General features: G+C 41.9%; 2 protein-coding genes across 3 annotated transcripts; one reads left to right on the forward strand and one right to left on the reverse strand.

The window, feature by feature from the left end:
- Positions 1–9: 9 nt before the first annotated feature.
- On the reverse strand, positions 10–12,536 carry Hars1 (histidyl-tRNA synthetase 1). Its single transcript, XM_003477199.4, has 13 exons — positions 12,343–12,536; positions 11,980–12,069; positions 6,930–7,049; positions 5,476–5,571; positions 4,687–4,812; positions 3,946–4,053; positions 3,730–3,828; positions 3,054–3,147; positions 2,755–2,882; positions 2,422–2,664; positions 1,025–1,141; positions 691–837; positions 10–386 (listed from the first exon to the last, which is right to left on the reverse strand). The coding sequence occupies exons 1-13, from the start codon at positions 12,430–12,432 to the stop codon at positions 315–317; spliced, it is 1,530 nt and encodes a 509-aa protein (XP_003477247.1). The 5' UTR covers positions 12,433–12,536; the 3' UTR covers positions 10–314.
- Positions 12,537–12,573: 37 nt separating this feature from the next.
- LOC100730771 (histidyl-tRNA synthetase 2, mitochondrial) lies at positions 12,574–19,954 on the forward strand. 2 transcript variants are annotated; one of them, XM_003477202.4, is made up of 13 exons: positions 12,574–12,836; positions 13,978–14,052; positions 14,536–14,655; positions 14,777–14,872; positions 16,026–16,151; positions 16,242–16,349; positions 16,529–16,627; positions 16,890–16,983; positions 17,280–17,407; positions 17,503–17,742; positions 17,899–18,015; positions 18,635–18,781; positions 19,172–19,954. In XM_003477202.4, the coding sequence occupies exons 1-13, from the start codon at positions 12,726–12,728 to the stop codon at positions 19,229–19,231; spliced, it is 1,521 nt and encodes a 506-aa protein (XP_003477250.2). In that variant the 5' UTR covers positions 12,574–12,725; the 3' UTR covers positions 19,232–19,954. The 2 variants fall into 2 exon arrangements, with proteins under 2 accessions (XP_003477250.2, XP_063088292.1); XM_063232222.1 differs by lacking the exons at positions 14,536–14,655; positions 14,777–14,872 and having other exon boundaries at positions 16,017–16,151.
- The last annotated feature ends 529 nt before the right edge of the window (positions 19,955–20,483 follow it).

The following is a 20,483-nucleotide window of genomic DNA, read 5'->3' on the forward strand; positions in this document are numbered from 1 at the left end:
CAGCGACAGTTCAGTGGTTGAGGCATTTTATTGGACCTTTGGCGACGGGTGTAGGTAGGCATCTGTTCTGACTGGAGTTGGGTCTTGTGGATGAGGACATGTCAGGCCTGTCCACATAGCTCAGGAGGTGGACTGGCCTAGTTTCCCATGGCATTCTGTAGAAAGTGGTGTAGTACCCCATCATTTTTGCCAATCATGGTTATGATTCCTCAGGTCTTCTTCCTGGCACAAAAGTGTGCCAAACTATTAAAGCACAAATGCAGTTTTAGCACAAAGTAGTGTGAGTCCCACCTTCTTCTGATAGTTCACTTGGCTCAGCAGATGCAGAGGGGCTGGCTTGTTCTTCTTCTAATTTCCTCTACAAGGTCTTCTCTTCGGACATCCACCTGGCCAGAATGAGGGAAGAATGTATGAACATATTCCACTTCAGTGCTCTCTAGGTGCCTACCTAGTTATCAGGTTTGGCTCTGCTGGGAGATTGGGACCTAGGCAGACACCCCAGACTGCTCCCTGGGGAAGTTAGAAAGACTACCGGTACTCTTTATGTGGGGACTGGAGATCTTATCCAACACCTTGACCACAGAAATAGATTAGGCCCTTAGAGCTTTTACAAGCTGGCTCACGTCTCACATGGGCAGGGGCCTAACAACGTAGCATACATTCCTTAGCCTTCCTGCCTTCCCCACTTACCTCTTCCCTGCTGGCCACTGAACGTAGCTTGATGACCCCGTCCTTGAGCTCCTGCTCACCGATTATGGCCACCAGTGGGATGCCTGCTTCCTCACAGTACTGCAACTGGTTCAGTAACTTTGGGTTCTTTTTGTAGAGCAGCTCAGCCTATAAGGGATCAGGATAGAAGATAAAAGCTGGCTTCTACTACCTTCAGGGACAACCTCCTGGGGGCCCAAGCTGGCACTTTGCTCTTAGCTCCACTCCAAGAAGTAGCACATTAATTTTTGTACAACACTAGGTTTGTACCTCGCACACTCAAACCTCCTGTTGTCATGGGGCTTGCCTCCTGTACCTTGATACCAGCATCCCACAGCTCTGAGACAAGCTTCAGTCTCTCTTCCAGTAGCTTCTTCTGTGCAGATGCCACAAGCACTTGTGTCTCTGTGGTCCGTACCTTCTCCTCTGAAGCCTAGAGAAAGAGCAAATAGAGAGCTGGGCTAAAACCATCAAAAAGCCAACTGAGAAGGCTATAGTCAGGATTCTGACAGATTACGTCCTGTTCAGTGAGCCCCAACAAGAGAGAAACCTGTCCTTACTTAGAAACTGGGTATAAGGTAGCTCTTAGGAGATGTAAGGTCAACTGAGAGCCTATAATCAATTACAGGCATGTAGTGGCACATGCCTGCAGTACCAGCACTTGGGAGACTGAGCAAGAGGATCACTGTGAGTTCAAGGCCAGCCTGGGCTACATAGTGAGACCCTGCCTAAAAAAAAAAAAAAAAAAAAAAAAAAAAAAAAAAAGCATAAAAAAAGAGTTAACTAGAACAGAACTAGCCAGAATAAGTAATCTAGGGGAAGAATACAGGCAGTTTATTTACATTCACTTTAAGTTCATCTTCATCCAGCAGGTTATGGGTCCACAAAAATATTCACATGCAAGTACTACTGTGAGCCAACCCTAGAAATCAAATCACCCTGGCATTCTAGTCTCCACCAACTACCTACTTGTCCATTCAGGAGCCCATGCCTTTCATGGGGCAGATCTCAAGGTACATAAGGATGGGGAGTAAGGGAGCATGCTGCTGGCGCCCCTTGACTTTTATGCCAATCTGTTTTCAAAGTTCTTACAATGTAAGGTGCCTAATGAAATGATGATGTCAGCTGAGAAGCTTGGGTGGTGTCCACTCTAGAGAAAAGGGACAAGAACATTGGGAAGGACACCAGAGCATTCATGAGGATGAAATGCAGCCAACCACTTAAGAGCAGTAGCAACACAGAAGGCTTTGAGATCATGCATTGTGGCCTTTCTTGATGTTAGTCAGGATGTTAGTCAAGGCAGCCATGGGGGACCCCAGGACTTGATGTATGCTTCCAACTGAGAGGCAGTATTACCAGAGTGGATAGGAGCCAAACACTGGACTTTACTACATAGATTTAATTCTGACTCTCTTAAAATCTCATGACCACGAGCAATAAAATGTTTAGTATTCTGTCATGAGAAAGATCTGGGTTTTGGATACAGCAGCCTACATTCCTGACAGCCCAGGGAAAGCAGGATTCCAGAGCATGAGATCTAGTGGAGAAAGAAAGATCAAAGATCTAAAAAACTGGCCTGTAATGGGGTAAGACTATAAGGACAGTGATCATCTCTTCTCTATTTCTCTGAGATGCTGCTTACAGCATCTTTTGCTCCCCTGTAGATCAGACAGCTGGGAGCCACCAACTGCTCAGACTGTCTTGAAGACCTACCTCCAGTCTCTGCTCCACGATGGAGAAGATTCGCTCCACTCCAATGCTGAGCCCCACACAGGGCACCTTGCGCCCTTTGGGATCGAACATGCCCACCAGCCCATCATAACGCCCTCCAGCAGCCACACTGCCCACACCCAGGGGCTCTTCCCCTGCCTGGGTTGGGGTCTGTAGCAGCACAGCTTCATAGATCACCCCAGTATAGTAGTCCAGACCTCGAGCAAGGCTCAGATCAAAGGAGATCTGTGGAGACAAGGACATGGTCAGTACCAGATTAAGATCAGAGACCTAATAGCACAGTCAGGCCAGACTCACACCTGCAACTTGACTCACCTTGTCAGCAATGCCAAACAAGGTCAGATACTCAAACAGCAGCTTCAGATCTCCCAGACCTCCCAAGGCCTGCTTGTTTTGAGACAGTTTAGGATCCTGGAGCAGCTGCTCCACCAGGGATACTCCACCTGGAAGACAGATTTGTAAGGCAAACCAATAAGGAGAAGATAAAGGCACATTGTCACCCAGACTGCAAGCATACATGCACATATGCACACATGCGCGTGCTCGTGTTTTAACATTAGGTCTGTGGCCAGCGCAGTGGCCACTGGGGAAGGAGCCTGGGTTCTGTTCCTCACCATGCTTCTGGACGTAGTCCCCAATGCGGTCAGCGACCTCGGGGTCAAGGCCCTTCTCTCCCACCATCTCATTCTTCACATCCTCCCAGGACACCTGGGCAGACAGAGGACAATGAAGAATTCCTGAGCAGCCTCCTAGCACAGAGCAAGTGTGGCCCCTCCTTGGGTAGCAGTCAGACCTGAAGTTGTCCTTTAACCTGGGGCTAATGTCTTCACGTGGACCTAGAGGCAAGTGCTTTTCTCACTCTTCTTTTCTTTTTTTATTTTGGTACTAAAGATTGAACTGAGGGCCTTTGCACTGAGCTAATATGCCCAGCCCCCATTTTGATGTTAGTATTATCAATATTTATTTTACTTTAAGAAAATCCCTCGAAGTTGCCAAGTTGTTCAAGAGGGTTGCCACCATCCTGCCTCAGCCTCACAGAGTACTGGATTTACAGAAATGCACTACTGTACCTGTCTTTTTTTTGAGATAGGGTCTTTCTAGGTAGCTTAGTGTGGCCTTAAACTCAGTATGTAACAGCCAGGCCTCAGACCTACAGGGATCCTCCTGCTTCAGCCTCCCAAGTGCTGGGATTACAAACATGTGCCACCATGCCCAGCTATATACTGCCTTGTTTTCTATTTCTCAAGGCAGGGTAGGATTTGGGAAGAATATAGTCCGGTATTTAATTACCTTGTCCAGCTTGTCCACTGAGGAACAGATGGTTCGGAACTTGCTGTCAGGAACACCACAGATGGCAAACATCCCATCTAGGATGCGCCTGTCGTTGACCTGTGGGACCCAAGGCATTATGAGGAGGGAATCTCTTTTATGGGATCGTCAATAACTTTTGGTATTTGTCCCTCTGCCAGACCTAATTTTGCCCTCCCAGCCTTGTTCAGCTCTGACCTTGACCAGGAAATCTCCTATCTGAAGTGAACCCAGGATCTCACACATGATCTTCAAGCACTCTGCATCAGGGATCATAGGATCAAATTGCCCAGCAATGTCAAAATCCTGCAAGGAAAAGGGGAACCAGAGTTTCTCGGGGGATCAATAGCTTTAAGGGGGGAACTTGAGAGCTCTGATGTTTTTAAAAAGGTCCGTTTGCACAGAGGAACAGACTTCCCCCTTCTTTTGCTGTCTGGCCATTAGCTCTGAGGAAAGGCCCAACATTCTTGGGCCTCCCGACCAGTCCTAATGTCCTCATCTGCTGGGCTGTTTTTCTTCATAATTTTTTTCTTCCCTAATTCCTTATACTGGATAGGACAGTTATCCAGTGTTAATCCTTAAGTTTTCTCTTCATCGTAAGTCCTCTTTTCAGTATCTTAAATCAAATTTCCCTTCCCTCTCCTGTGATCCTATCATTGTGATTTAACACAAAGAACACAACACAGATTGCCTGTCTAAGCTCTATGATCACCACATCTGCTAAACATCAAGTTATTCCTATAAAATGGAGAAAATCCCTCTCCTTCATACTCCACAAGGCCACTGAATATACATGAAAATACCACGGAAAACTGAAAGTATTTTCTGAACATCCAGTTTACTCAGAAAACTACAACATTCAATAGATTCCAGTAGCATGAAGGAGGGTCCATGTTACCCATGCTGTCCCCATCTCACCCCCAACTTTCCAGCACTCACACACTGGTAGAATTCCCGGTATCGGCCACGGGTCATGGCTGGGTTATCCCGCCGATACACTTTTGCTATATGGTAGCGTTTAATGTTGGTCAGTTTATTCATTGCCAAATACCGAGCAAAAGGAACCTGGTGACAGAGAGTTAAGGAGAACACCCCTCCTATAGCTGTTTGGAAGTTATCATCTCCCACAGATGCTGGAGTCTGACCGCTCCCTGTGTGGGTAAAACTACTACCGGTAAAAGATTAACAGCATTTCTGAGTATCAGAATCAATTGCACTACCACCGGGCAGCTAAGGTCTTGCAAAAGTTAGACAATATCTCCCCGGACCATGCCAAGTACATCAGGGTTTAGCAAACTGGACATAGCACACAAAGGGGCTCATATGAGATAATTAAGCAGATGAATTTCTGTGTAGCTTGGAGAGAAAGCAGAAGTGCTGCTCAATTAAGAGAACTCTGTTCACTCGACAGGGCGGGGAAAGCTTCCTAAGACTAGGGAGATGCTATACAACCAGGGCCCTAATATAAAGCTTAGGTCTCACTCTGGATTTACACTTCTAAGACTACGGTTTTTCTTGTCAACAGTCCCACAGTGGTTTAGAGATCTAATTCCCCGGGAGCTCCAGAGGCACAATGCGTTAGTGTGCGGTACTTGTAATTCTCCTGTCATAGGCTTTATATTTAATCTTACCTATATTTGCCTGTCCCTAAATCTAAGGCTACAAATAGCCCCAGCCCAATGAAGGCCAATCCATCAAAATCTCAAAAACCCATGTTTAGAAAGATACAGTGAGGTCATAACGAAGGGACAGTAGCTCCCCACCCTGGTCCTTCAGGTCATAGATAAGCTTAGAGTCTTCTCCATACTTTCCAGTTAGGGTTTCCTAAAGGGGGGAAAAAAAAACCCAAACTTAGTCACAATCATCGCTACAACATTTATTTATTTATTTTTGTTATTTATTTTTGAGACGGGGTCTTGCTATGTAGTTCAGGCTGGCCTTGAATTTACTATATAACCCAGGCTGGCCTCAAACTTGCAGCAATCCTCCTGCTTCAGCTTCACAAGTGCTGGGGTTGTAGGCATGTACCACCATGCCTGGTGAAAGCAAAACAATTTAAAAGAAGGTTTTGAAAACAAAAACCCACCAGCCAAACATGACTAATTTTGATTATTCTACATTTTTGTTGAGATTGGAAATTAAAATCTATAGTCTCTAATTTAATCTGAAACTATAGTCTTTAATTTAATCTGAAACCCATGGAAAAACCTAGAGAAAAGAGAGTTCAGGAAAAAGAAAGAGCAAGAACCAAGGCCCTGCTGGGTATGTGACATATACCTATAATCGCAGCATTTTGGTAAGCTGAGACACGAAGATCACAAGTCTAGGCAGCCTGGGCAACTCAGCAAGATCCTAGCTTAAAAAAAGGACTGATAATACAGCTTAGTACAAGGGCCTAAGGTCAACTCCCAGTACCACCAATAAAAGAACAGGGAGACAGGGTGGGGTGTGGAGAGAATTTATGGCTGGGGAAGGTGGCACACGCCTATAATTCTATCATATGGGAGGCTGAGGCAAGAGACCCTCCAAGAGTTTCAGGCCAGCCTGGACCACACAGTGAGTTCCAGGCCAATGTGGACCATGTAGCAAAACCCTGTCACAAAAACAAAACAAAACGAGATAGTTGAAATTGTATTATAAATGTTTTATGGGTTTTAAACAGGGAATGGTTCAATTTGATTTCTTTCTTTTTTTCTTTTTTTTTTGGTCTTTTTCCTTTTTATTGATACCAGGGATCGAACTCACGACTGCCTGCTTGCAAGGCAGGCGCTTAAGCCACTGAGCTAAATCCCCAGCCCCCTCAATCTGATTTCTAATAGCAAAGAACTAGAAACTACCTTAGGGTTCATCAATAGGAGACTGGCTACATGTTTATACTTTATTTGCACATGGTTTGCATTTATAGAAAACATCTTAAGTATAGAGACTATAGAATTCAGTACAAACAGGAGTCAGAACAATTTCCATTCCTAAGAAGGACATCTTTGGGAAGCTGCTGGCCACCATCAAGATTAAAAAAAAAAAGCAATGCCTTTTCTCTAAGCCACTCCTGTCTCACTTTTTATTGAAGAAAAAGTGTATCCAAGATAGGAATAAAACTTTTGGGTCCTCAGACGCTTGTTATCCTCTGTTACTTACAGACCTGCTCTTTCCTATGTAATTTCTCTTTACACATCTCTTACCTTCAGTTCAAACACGGGTGTATCAATCACTTCTGCACCGTGGCGTTTGAAGCAGCGGATGATTACATCAAAGACCTTCTCCCTAACTGCCATCTGCCGGGGACTGTAGTCTCTTGTGCCCTTGAAGTTGAAAGCAGCCAAAGGACAAGGCATGAGATTTAAAAGAACAGTGAGTTTGAGAAATATAAAAGGATGAGCTCAATAAGAAGGAAAGCAAATCCTGCCTCCCAATTTAGAATTTTCCTACAAGTCACTGTAAAACGAGTGCAAATAGTTCACTATTAGTATCATTTCTATGCTCATTTGTTATCAGCCTTCTAAATTCTATTCCTCTAGAATGGAACAGCCAATTCAAACTGGCTCAACAAATTGAAGTGTAAATTTTAACCAGCAACTTTTCTTTCCCAACATTATTTTCTTTTGATACTATTATTACTTTTATTAAAACTATTATTTTTTCTCTAATTTATTTTTGATAACAGCCTTCAGTGACAGTCTGGCAGATACATTTTACACAAATTATAGGATGTTGAGAAGTCACATCCTAAGGCTTTTCGGCAAGCCTGTAGCAGAACTCCGTTCTCCTTCCAGGTTGGAAGTTTTAGTTTGAACTTTTAGAATCTACTCCAAAGTCTTTTGTCTTAGGACCTCTTTATAGTTTTATACTAAATTTTCACTATTTACTGTTAGGAATTAAAACCACAAAAGTTTTGTAGGTATTTACTAATCTATCAATTACATGTTGACACAATGTTTTAGGAAAGCATATTTTCAAATAAAAAATTTAGTTAAAATGGCATTCATTATATCTTTGCAAATGTTTAATGTCTGGCATATTAAAAGATAGCTATATGTGCTTTTGTTTCTAATTCTGTTGTAATATGTTGTTCTGGTTCAAGTATGTAAACAAGATTTAACCTAACACAGATGTATCTCTGCAAAAGTAGTGTGGTTTTCGTTTGTTTGTTTGTTTTTGTGGTACTGGGGACTGAATCCAGGACCATGCTAGATAAAGCACTCTGCCACTGAGTTAAATCCACAGCTCCATAATCTAGCTTCAACAACTAGTAGCATCTATTATTGCTATTTCACTTGAACTCTAAAACTATTTTCTAAAGTATTTTAACAGGGCTAGACATTTAGCTCAGCAGTTCAAGCACCTGCTTGGTAAGTGCAAGGTTGTGAGTTCAATTCCCCATACCAAAACAAAACAAAACAAGTATTTTAACATAAGTGCCAGACATTCTATCATTTTCATCCATCAAAACTTCAGTATGATTTGTTACTGCATAAGGATCTTAAGAAAACCTAAAACACTTCAATATCACTATTATATTAAAACAGAAACATTAAATCTGCTGGAAGACAGAGTATGTAAAACTCTTGAAGACATTGGTGTAGGCAAAGACTTTATGAACAAAACTCCAACCGCACAGGAACTATCAAAAAGAATCAACAGCTAGGATCTCATCCTATTGAAAAGCTTTTGCACAGCAAGAGAAATCATCTGCAGAGTGAAAAGATAACCCACAACACGGAAGAAAATGTTTGCCAGCTGTACCTCAGATAAAAGATTATTATCGAGAACATATAAAGGACTTAAAAAAATATGTCTTCCCAGATTTAAAGACCCAATCCAAAAATGGGCATCTGAGATGAATACACACTTCTCAGATGAAATACAAACAGCAAGTAAATATGTGAAAAAATGTTCAATCTCACTGATCATTCAAGAGATTCCACCTTATCCCAGAAAGAATGAAATTAACCAGTAACAAGAAAGCAAACAATAGCAAATGCTGGAGGGGCTGTTGGGAAAAGGGAACCATTCTTGACTGCTGGTGGGAATGCAGACTGGTACAATCCCTGTGGAAATCTGTGTGGAGATTCCTCAAAAAACTAAGATTGGAGGTCCCATTTGACCCAGCTATTCCACTGGGGATACAGCTCAGTGGCACAAGCGCTTACCTGGCAAGTGCAAGGTCATGAGTTCAATCCCCAATACCAAAAAACCCAAAAAACAAAAAAACAAAAAACCAGTAACAACCCAGCTATTTCCCTTCAGGGAATCAACCCCAAAGCATTAAAAACATCATACCACAGCGATATATGTGCACCCATGTTTATAGCAGCATAATTTGTAATAGCTAGATCTTGGAAACAACATAAATGCCCATCGACTGAGAAATGGATAAAAAAAAGATGTGATACATTTATACAATGGAGTACTACTCAGCCATAAAGAAGGATAAACTGGAGACTTATAGGTAAATGTGAGATCATACTCCTAGGTTAAATAAATTAGACACATGTAAACATCATACTGTCTCACTAGTAAGAAACAATATATGTATATATATATAAAAATAGTTAAGATGCTTATAATATTGATTTCTCTGAGTTCATTAAAGAGAAAGATTTTTGCTGGTATTGTTCAGACAACTGATAATTATTGATATCAACTAATGGTAACCAGGTAAAGATAACTAGAAGATTTATTTCTGATATTGAAGTGATTTTTTTTTTTTGATACTGAAGATCAAACTCACATCCTCATACTTGCCAGGCAGGAACTGTGCCACTGAGCTATATTCCCAGACCTGTTTGGACAATTGAATGCAGATGCTTTATGCTCTGGGTGAATGATGTGGGGATATTACACAATATATGTACCACTGTTGCTTCCTGATTGATATGTTTTGAAATTTTTTTTTTTTTTTGGTCTTTTTCCTATTTATCGGTACCAGGGATCGAACTCACCACTGCCTGCTTGCAAGGCAGGTACTTATGCCGCTAAGCTAAATCCCCAGCCCCATGTTTTGAAATTTTGTTTTCTTTTTCCTCTTTGAAATAAAATGGATTTGAAAAAAAATCATTATTATAATCAACAAAATTAATAGCAACCCCTTAATAACATTATCTCATACTAAGTCACATTCAATTTTCCCTGACTGCCTCAATAGCATCTTTTTATGGTGGCTTATTTGATTCAGATTCTAAACAAAGTCCATGGACTGTATTTAGTTGATATGGCTATTTAATCTACAACAGTTTCATTTCTTTTTCTTTTTTGTGGTACGGGGAATTAAACCCAGAACCACACACATGCTATGCATGTGCTCTACCATTGAATTACACCACTAGTGTTCCCTGTTTTTCTTTTCATGTCATTTATTTGTTGAGGAAATTGGTCATTTGTCTTAATTTTTTTTTGTATTTTAGATCTGGTTAACAATACTCTCAACGTGTCTTTTACATTTGGTTAGAAGTATCCTTGATGTCTCATTTAATGTGTTTTCTGTCTCTAGTATTTCCTGTAGAACAGATAGTCTAAAGGCCTGATTAGATTCAAATTGAAATTCTCTTGGCAAGAGTGCTCTTTATAGGTGGAGCTGCTCAATCTTATTGCATCACATCAATTAGAAGATAATTTTTGGTTGTCTTGCTTTTAATGATGTTAAGACTGAGCACTAGATTTAGGTGAAGGAATTTGTGATCTGTCAGTATATATCACAAATTCCCCCTTTTTTTCTTTTTGAGACAGGATCTCACTACGCAGTTCAGGTTAGCCTTGAGCTCACTTTGTAGCCCAGGATACTCTTGAACTCAAAATGATCCTCCTGTCTTAGTCTCCTGAGTTCTAGGATTACAGGGGTGTGCCACCACATCCAGCTATAAATTTCCTTTTAAATTTTTATCTTATTCAGTAGTTTGAATACTGATTTCATCACTGCTTTGGGATTTCACACTGTCTCTTTTTAACCTTTAAAAAATGTTCTGTATAGAGAAAGGAACACCTTAATAAATTTAGGAGCCCAAAGAATCAACCTTCACACAAGGAAGAAGACCATCATCCCTCTCCTTTAGAATCCAATTTCAAATACATTCATAAAATACCTATTTATTTAAAGGTACTTGATCTCAGCCTCCCTAGAAAATAACCTACACAAATAACTATAAGAAATCAGTGCAAAAGAAGAAAAATATATATAAAGTGTCAAACAAAGCTAGATAAAGAGGTAAATAGTTCTTTTTTTTTTGGCTTTTTTCGTTTTTATCGGTACCAGGGATCGAACTCACGACTGCCTGCTTTCAAGGCAGGCGCTTATGTCACTGAGCTAAATCCCCAGCCCCAATAGTTCTTTTTACATAACTTATAGAAAGTGGCATTTGAACTGAAATTCTAGAGGGATGAATTAGGAATTGCCAACTTCACTCTAATCTACTCTCCCTCTCTATTTGGTTCTGATTGTGGGGGCTGGGGGTTTAGCTCAGTGGCACAGCACCTGCCTGGCAAGTGTGAGGTTCTGAGTCTGATTCTGGGTATTCCACCTCCACAAAAAAGAATTATTAAAATGGCTAGGAATATAGCTCAGCAGCACTGTGCCTGCCTAGAAAGTGCAAAGTCTTAAATTCGAGTCTCAGTACCAAAAAAGTATAATCATGGTTCCAGTTGAATAGGCCTTCTTCTAGTTCCTGGAAGCTACCAAAATCTCTTTATTATTTCCAGATTTCCAAACTACTGGATTCATCTCCTTATTCTTTTTCCTTAGTTATCTCTTACCCATCTGTTAGGTGCATTAATATAACATTCCCTCAGGTAAGATTTTCTTAGACTCTTCAACCTTCTTTTGTTTTTCTCAGAACACCCTTGTTAATTTCTTTCTAATCACAATTTGTAATTACATATCCATGTGGTCCTAAATCTGTTTCTTACAGTAGGATACTGGCTTATAAGAGAGCAGGCTGTACGGTGCACCATGGTATATTTGGGGCTTTATATCATGCTAATAAGCACTCAATGAGTATTTACTGAAAAAAAAAAAAAAAAAGTAGCAGCAGCAGGCCAAGTTGTCTGAGTATCCAGCTGCCATTTCAGAATGACTCAGAGTTCAACCCACCCCAGCACCAATAGAAACCATTGTTTCTCTGCAATATTTCAGACCGTCCTCAGTGACCTGGTTCAGGGAAGCCAATATATGTGCCTTTGCTAACTACTGCAATCAAGAGACTCTCTCTGAGGCTCCCTATAGGAATGACATTACAGTACCTTGGGGGTTTTAAGCACAAACTTCTGTTTGCTTTCATCAGGGCCCAGCTGTGCCTTCAGTTTCAGGAGTTTTGCTACTTCTTCTTCGATCTGTGGAGGGAAAAAAGCCGCGGATATCCGTCACTTCCTTCCCTCCCCCATTCATTCATTTCATATTTTTCCTTATCAAAAACTTAGGCAAGTTTGTCTGCCTCGGCCTAGCCTTGCTTCTTTGAGGAACTGCCGTAGTTATCTCACGACCCAGACCATCCTTCTCCCTGCCAGCCCAGTCCTCTCCTTCACATCCCAGTCCTCTGTCCAAACCACCTGGCTTCATGTCTTCGCTGGATTTGCCTGACACCTCCCCTACTGCCTGAATCGTACCTGCTCCGCGTTGGCCTTCTGCTGCTTGAGGCTCCGCACATGCTCTCCCTGAAGTCGTACCAGCTCCTCCAGTGAAGCACAGTTTGCCATCCCTGTGCCCAACTGGAGCCAATTATTGCTGTCTGGACCGGCCTTCAGTAACTCAGCCTTGGTCAGGATGACTTCCGGCTATCGAGTCGCGGGCGCACAGCCTAGAGGGCCTCTGCCGAGTGCTCAAACCATTTCCGGGTCAGGGATTTTGGGAAAACGAGTTCAGTTTGTGGGACTAGTTCGTGCTCTAGTACTCTGGCTGCACGTCTTCAGCACCAGGCTGTGTTCCTGGGGACGATTCTGCTTCATTCCCAGGACTTTGGCTGTTGTTTCTGAAAGCTGTGTCCTGCTGCATGATGCCCCAACTCGGATTCTTGCCCAGACGGGCTTGCGCTGCACTGCTCAGCCAGATGCTGCGACCACCTCGCGCTGCGTGCCTCCCGGCGGTCTGTTGCCATAGCCAGGTGAACCAAACTGAGATAGCTCCAGGCTTTTAGGGAAGGAGCCCTGGGTCTGAAGATATGGACAATTATGGCAGTTGGTTTTAATGAGCGCCCGCTATGTACCGGCACCTAACCAAGCATTTTGTATGCTTTGTTATTTAATAATTAGAGCTATCTTGAGAGGTTGGGGTTCTCCACTTTAGAGTTGAGCAGACAGAAGCTGCAAGGTTCAAAGACTTACCTGCAGATCTTAGCAAACAAATATTTTAATGCAGTTCCCCATTTCATTAGCCGAAGTTCTTAAAAGTCGCCACTTTAATATTTCGTAAGCAAAGTATATGGATATTCCTAGTGAATGAGATGGCTATAGACAATAGAGTTCGTATTATCTTAAAATGCGTTTGAGAAAAGCATTTTTAGTTTTAGTTTCAGAATTATAGATGGAGGGTTGTGGAGTTGAACAGGACTTCTCTTTGGAGAGAGAATCGCAGTAAGGAACTAGCATACCACAGTTGCTGGAGGGACATACAGTATTTAAGTCAGGTGATTCTGTTTTGCCTCATTTCAGAAAGTCCCTAGTGCCCTCTTAGCAGATGCTTTGTGCTGCCATGAACAACAGAGCTAAGATCTTTTACTAATTTTCAATCACAGCATCCTTAGTAGTTTTTGAGTTCATTCAAGAAATACATTCTTTTTATTCGACAAGCTTGTTGTGTTCTTGGGTTGGTTCTCTTTATTCAAAGTACATATACCTTTATCTCTGATAAATAGATCCATCTTACTAACAATTCTTATTTTTGCAGTTTGAGTAGGAACTGAGAACTGGAAGCATTGATACTAATCCCTGCTCCTCTACCAAGAGTGGAGTAGTGTTGGTGGTAGTAATATTTTGTTTTGTGCCTTCATTTTTCTCATGTGCTTAAACTTTTTCATACATTTCAAAACTTCAAATACAGTGAAAAGCGATAGAGACTTTATATATAATACATGTAATACTGTAGACAGAACATGGGTTCTGAGATCAGGATAGATAAAACAGTGCTCTGGCTTCCTGTTGCTCAGGGTCACAGATCCTTGCAGGCTAGTGGTCCATAAATTCAGAGATGTCATTGGTCTGGCCAGTGTCCAGATAAGTTATATTTTATGTTTCTTTTTCTGCCAGGTTGCAGAGGTAATGTTAACGTCCCAACTGAAACCACATCAAGAGAAACCAAATTTTATCATCAAGACTCCAAAGGTAATGTCCTTTACCCATCTTATCCCATTAGAATACCATGGAGAACTGACCTGTGCTGTACTTAGCTCTGTAACTTCTTATAATATCTTTTTGAGGTAAGTTTCAAACAAAAGCAAAACTAAAAACTTCTTCTATTCTTGATGTACTAGATGAGGCTCAGAGTTATCTGAACTAAAGAATTTTCAGGCCAAGAGTCATAGTGCATTTATGTAATTCCAACTACTTGGGAGGATTAGGCAGGAGGATCACAAGTTCAAGGCTAGCCTAGGGAAATGTAGCAAGACTGTCTCAGAAATACAAAGCAGTAGGGATGTAGCTTATTAGTAGAGTGCTTGCCTAGCATGTGCAAGTTCTTGCACTCTACAAAAAAAATGAAAAAATAAAATTCAGTTCATTCCTTACATTATAGGTATAATTTAACCCTTTGTTTCACATGTTTTAATCTTTGTTTTTTGTTTGTACTATGACCATTTTGGTTTTCAGGGCACCAGGGATCTGAGTCCCCAGCAGATGGTTGTGAGGGAGAAAATTCTTGATATGGTTATCAGTTGCTTTAAACGTCATGGAGCACAGGGATTGGATACACCAGCATTTGAGCTAAAAGTAAGGCAGACGAGAATCTGGAATCTCCTTTCTTCACTTGCCTTCAGTGTCCCAGAGGGCTTCTCATCTGTGGTTTGTAGTTACCCTTTGAACTGTGGCTCTTTCTATCTGATCCATGCAGGAAACGCTCACTGAGAAATATAATGAGCAGTCTGGGCTCATCTATGACCTGGAGGATCAAGGTGGAGAGCTGTTGTCCCTTCGTTATGACCTTACTGTATCCTTCTAAGTGCTGGAGCCTGACTTGTTTCTTTCCAAATCCAGAGGACTTTCTCTGAGAAAAGGGAGGAGCATGACTATGGGACATAATAGCTCCACTAGCAGTAATCTTTACTTCTTGTTCCTTCTGCAAGTCAATTATGTCAGCAAAGCCTGGCCTGGAGACATCTCTCTCTTTTTTTTTTTTCTTTTGGTGCCAGGGATCGAACTCACAACCTCACATTTGCCAAGCAGACACTTACACCGCTGAGCTAAACCCCTGGCCCCAAGACCTCTCACTAAACTTCAGTGTCTATCAGAATCCCTTGGGGAAGATTGCTGAAACATAATGCCAGCTCCAGGGCTTCTTAATTCTGTAATAGAAGCAAGATTCAAAGACTTGCATTTTTAAATAGGTGTCCTCAGTAATTAGAATGCATTTGGTCCTTGGCATATACTTTCAGAAACAAAGGTTTGATATTAGAGACAAATGTAGACTGATTCCTGACTACTGTATTTATTTATTTATTTATTTATTTATTCTCTCTTCTGATTACTATATTTAGAGATAGTTGGATATTGGTCTAAATGGGAGGAAATAGCTGACCTTGGGTCATTTCTATTTCTTTTTTTTTTTAACTTTTTATTGGTACCAGGGATCAAACTCACGACCGCCTGCTTGTAAGGCAGGTACTTATGCTGCTGAGCTAAATCTCCAGCCCCCGCATTTCTCTCTCTTTCTTTCTTTCTTTCCTTTCTTCCTTTCTTTCTTTCTATCCTTTCTTTTCTTTTCTTTCTTTCTTTCCTTTCTTTCTTTTCTTTTCTTTTCTTTTCTTTTCTTTCTTTTTTTTTTGTACCAGGGATTGAACTCATGACCATGAGCTTGCCAGGCAGGCACATAAGCCACTGAGCTAAATCCCTACTGGGCCATTTCTATTTCTTCTCCTATTCTCTGCTCAACGTTGTTTTGCTAGGTGAGTTTTATTTGACACTATTCAGTATGTTTTGAATGCCAAGCACTTATAAATTTTGGAGATAGTGGAAAACAAAACAGAGAAGATCTTTGTTCTCATCCTATTGGTTAAGATCAAATAGAGGTTAAGTCCCATTTAATGTCTATATACTGGACCTATGCATTGACTGCTGTATTTTCCTTAACCTAGTTATGTGAGGTCCCTTTTGCTCGTTATCTGGCTATGAATAAACTGAAGAAGATGAAACGCTACCAAGTTGGAAAGGTGTGGCGAAGGGAGAGTCCAACTATCGTCCAAGGCCGCTATAGGGAGTTCTACCAGTGTGTAAGTGACCTGATGGGGACAGCATAGTTTCATAGTTAACCTGGAAACTGGCTGCTCAATGGGTGTTTTTTCCTGTCTTCTTTGCATTAGGATTTTGATATTGCTGGTCAGTTTGACCCTATGATCCCTGATGCAGAATGTTTGAAGATCATGTGTGAAATCCTCAGTGGGTTGCAGCTGGGAGACTTTCTCATTAAGGTAAAACCAAGACTAAGTGAGAGTCTGGATTTGGCCATCTGTGTATGTGTGCATGCATATCTGTATGAGTGCTTTTCCTATGAGATTCCCTTTTTAACCCTTTTACAAGTAAGAGAGGAACGCCATTGTTTTCACAGAAGGCAGCGTGACAGGACCCTTGGGTTTCATTGACTTTACAGGTCAATGACCGTCGGATTGTAGATGGGATCTTTGCTGTCTGTGGTGTTCCTGAAAGCAAGTTCCGTACTATCTGTGCTTCGATGGACAAACTAGACAAGGTAATAAAGACCTTAACTAGGTTTCTGTCCTAAGAAATAGTGACTGAAGTGAGACAAGTACGGAAGCAAGGTAAGGCAGCATTCTGATGCAAGATCTGAGCTGTACAGTGGGAACTGTGACTGGATTTCTTAAGCTGCCTCTGATTGTTCTGAGTAAATTATTAGCTACCTCAGAAGACCATATTAAATGAAACTAAAATATCCTTTTCCAGCAAGAGAAAGAAGGACTTGGGGCTTAGGTAATCTTTGGGTGTTTATACAGATATCTTGGAAAGATGTGAGACATGAAATGGTGGCAAAGAAAGGCCTGGCTCCTGAGGTGGCTGATCGAATTGGGGACTATGTCCAACATCATGGTAAGAACCAGTATTTTCAGAGTTGTGACAAAATCCGGCTGAGGGTGCCCCATGTTCCATTTTTTTTTTTTATCTCTGAATCAGCTCCTTTTTGTAGATGTGTTAAATTCTAGAGTCTGGCCTGAATTTAATTTCCCTTTTATTTATTGTAACTACTTTGTATCTTTAGATGGCAGGGATAGAGGAGGTTGTGGTCAGCATCTTTTTAAAGAAAAAACCAGGAAGACTAGGTCATTTCGGTAAAGCACATCTTTGGTAAAGGAATAGGCCTTCTTTTCCATCACTTTTCTCTCCAGGTGGTATATCTCTGGTAGAGCAGATGCTCCAGGATCCCAGACTATCCCAAAGCGAGCAGGCCTTGGAGGGGTTAAAGTCCCTGAAGCTTCTTTTTGAATACTTGACTTTATTTAGAATCACTGAGAAGGTAAGTCAAGTTGGGATTAGACCTGCTGAATTTGAGAGCTCAGCTCAGGGACTGTCACAGTCTGGTGTGGGACTGATTATAACCTCGCCCCACAGATTTCCTTTGACCTGAGTCTTGCTCGAGGCCTGGACTACTATACAGGAGTAATCTATGAAGCAGTTTTGCTACAACCTCCAGCTGCTGGAGAAGAGCCCCTGCATGTGGGCAGTGTGGCTGCTGGTGGGCGCTATGATGAGCTGGTGGCCATGTTTAACCCTAAGGGCCATAAGGTGCCATGTGTAGGCCTGAGCATTGGAGTAGAGCGAATCTTCCACATTGTGGAACAGAGGATGAAGGTATGTCTTAGTTAGGGGTGAGATGGTGCTGGAGGCCTAAAAACTTATTTCAAGAGGTGTAGCTAGGTGGTTTTTCTGACAGTTCTTCTGTCTTGTTTTCAGAATTTCTTGTGCAAGGGAAACTTTCATTAGTTTTACTTCTGTGTCTTTTATCAGACTTTTGGTGAGAAAGTGCGTACTACAGAGACCCAGGTATTTGTGGCCACACCCCAAAAGAACTTTCTCCAAGAACGGTTAAAGCTAATTGCAGAGCTTTGGGATGCTGGGATCAAGGTATGTTGGAGCTCATATCCGAAGCAGCTGTGTATATGTGGAATTCAGGAGCAAGAGTGGAACTCAAGGGGCTGGGGATTTAGCTCAGCAGCATAAGCGCCTGCCTTGCAAGCAGGCAGTTGAGAGTTGGATCCCCGGTACCGATAAAAAGACAAAAACAAAACAAAACAAAAAAAGGCCTATATAAGAGTGGAACTCAAGGCCTTTTTAGTTTACTAGCAGAGAGCTAGCCACTTATTTCTGGCTACTTATTTGTTTTGTCTTTTTGAGACAGAGTTTCATTATGTAGTTCAGGCTGGCCTTGAGCTCACTTTGTAGCCCACGCTGGTCTTGAATTCACAACGATCCTCCTGCCTCAGCTTCCCAAGTGCTGAGATTACAAGCGTGTGCCACCATGCCCAGCTTGATTTCTGGCTTTTTACCTTTTTTTTTTTTTTTTTTTTTTTGGTACCAGGTATCGAACTCATGACCTCACGCTTGCCAGGCAGGCGCTTATGCCACTGAGCTAAATCCCTGGCCCCCTAATTTCCGGCTTTTTAGAAAATACATGTTTTGGGGGTTTGTGTGCTATGGTCACTCTAAGTCACCTAGAGTTAAAATAGATTTTAACTCTTTTCAGGCAGAGATGCTATACAAGAATGACCCCAAATTATTAACCCAACTGCATTACTGTGAGAACACAGGCATTCCCCTGGTGGTTATTATTGGTGAGCAAGAACAGCAGGAAGGGGTCATCAAGCTCCGGTCAGTGGCCACCAGAGAGGAGGTGAGTTGGGGCTGGCAGAAATAGAAGTAAAAAAGTGTTTCTCCTTTTCTCTTGAGTTTTTTAGGAAATATGTCTCTTGGGTGAGGGCTAGTAGTGGTAGAGATGAATGAGATTCTATCTCAAGCAATCACTGCAGCCAGCAAGTATTGGCTAAGAGGGCAAATGGGGACAGACGAAATCTGCATGGGTGTTTTGAGACTAGTCAGCAAAACAGACATTGATTAGGTATTTGACTCCTTTAGTCTTGTTGGTATACATTCTCCCAGTGAGCTTATTCCCTAATAGTTGTATAAATAATAGGATGGATGCAGAGTAAAATGAATCTGGAAAAAGTGGCTAAAGAGCTACTATCACTTTCTTATTTGTCACCTGAGAGCTCTTATGTTTCAGGAGGTCATTAAACGGGAACATCTTGTGGCTGAAATTCAGAGGCGAGTGTCTCAGCCTTGATCCTAGCCTGATTGCCATCTGATGCTCTTCGTACAAAAGTATTTATTTAGCATTGAGTTCCTGATGTACTTTATAACAGCTGGCCAGCATGAATGACAAGTGCCTTCAGTTTCTTCTCTTCTTGAATACTGAAGGACGTGGGGACTCCTGGACTAGTGTAAACACCTACTTTTCATGGGGGCAGATGGCATGAAAGAGACATGTTGTAGCTGAAGGGGCATATTGGAAGCACCACTGAATGCCACCTAGAGGTGCTAAGATTGTTGCTGTGAGCAAAACTCTGGAAGAGTCCTCTCCAGATGGAAGATACTGAACCCCTGAGATCAGAAGCCAGATTCTTAGCTTTCCAGAGTTGGAACCAGAGTCCGGGAAATTTGTCAACATCCAGCCTTTGGCTTGTCCAAGGAGTTTCGGGAGTACAGCAAAGATGAACAGTGACAACTGTCTGCTTTGGGGACAGAAATATTGTACAATTCCAGGGGCTTGGCAATGCCTATGTTTATTTGGTCTCTGTTTAGTCCATGCACTGAACAATACTAGGGCAGGGCTGCTGTTTAACAGTCTGGACCACTGAACTTAATAGGTGATTTGGCAAGATAGAGATCTAGGATTTTGAAGACTATTTCCTGTTCTAGAATTACTGTTCTAACTTTCCGTATCTTGCCATAAATCCTTTTCTAGAAGTGGTTGGATAATATGTTAAATAAAATGTTTACTATAGTAGTTTGAGTAATTTGTTATCAAGGGATTAACTTGCATAGGCCACAGAAAATGTTTGAGTGCACACTGGAGGAATTCTGTGAGCTAGGAGGAACCTTCCAGGAGTGATGCATACATATTCAGCAAGGGAGCAGCCACAGTTCCTCCCTCCCCTCCTGTGGCTTGGAGATATAGTCATGTCACTAAAAATAAACCTATAGGGAGCTAGTTCCCAGACTGCTTCACTCTAGGTTCTGAAGTTGTAGGCTCTGGAGCCTTACTGGCTGTTGGGAACTGAGCTGCACAGTAGGACATGAGTGGTGGGTGAGCCAGTGGAGCTGCTCACCATTGCCTGAATCGCTGCCTGAGTTTTGCTGCCTGTCAGATGAGCAGCAGCATAAGATTTTCATAGCAGCATAGACTCTACAGTGAACTATGTAAGTGAAAGATTCAGGTTGTATGATCCTAGTGAGAATTGAATCCCCAAACCATTCATCTCTCAGCCCTCCTCCTCAAGTTTGTGGAAAAATAGTCTTCCAAGCAACAATGAAAC

This window comes from Cavia porcellus, unplaced genomic scaffold (genome assembly GCF_034190915.1).
Source record: "Cavia porcellus strain 051 isolate PalLab524CR breed Dunkin Hartley unplaced genomic scaffold, mCavPor4.1 scaffold_21, whole genome shotgun sequence".
Lineage (NCBI taxonomy): Eukaryota > Metazoa > Chordata > Mammalia > Rodentia > Caviidae > Cavia > Cavia porcellus.

Coding starts and splice junctions, on each gene's coding strand:
- Hars1 (XM_003477199.4), bottom strand. CDS start 12,432: ATGGCAAACTGTGCTTCACTGGAGGAGCTGGTACGACTTCAGGGAGAG. Junction 3,829..3,945: donor TAGGAGATTTCCTGGTCAAG/GTCAGAGCTGAA, acceptor TGGGTCCCACAG/GTCAACGACAGGCGCATCCT. Junction 838..1,024: donor TGTGGGATGCTGGTATCAAG/GTACAGGAGGCA, acceptor GATCCCTTATAG/GCTGAGCTGCTCTACAAAAA.
- LOC100730771 (XM_003477202.4), top strand. CDS start 12,726: ATGATGCCCCAACTCGGATTCTTGCCCAGACGGGCTTGCGCTGCACTG. Junction 14,053..14,535: donor TTATCATCAAGACTCCAAAG/GTAATGTCCTTT, acceptor TTTGGTTTTCAG/GGCACCAGGGATCTGAGTCC. Junction 18,782..19,171: donor CAGTGGCCACCAGAGAGGAG/GTGAGTTGGGGC, acceptor CTTATGTTTCAG/GAGGTCATTAAACGGGAACA.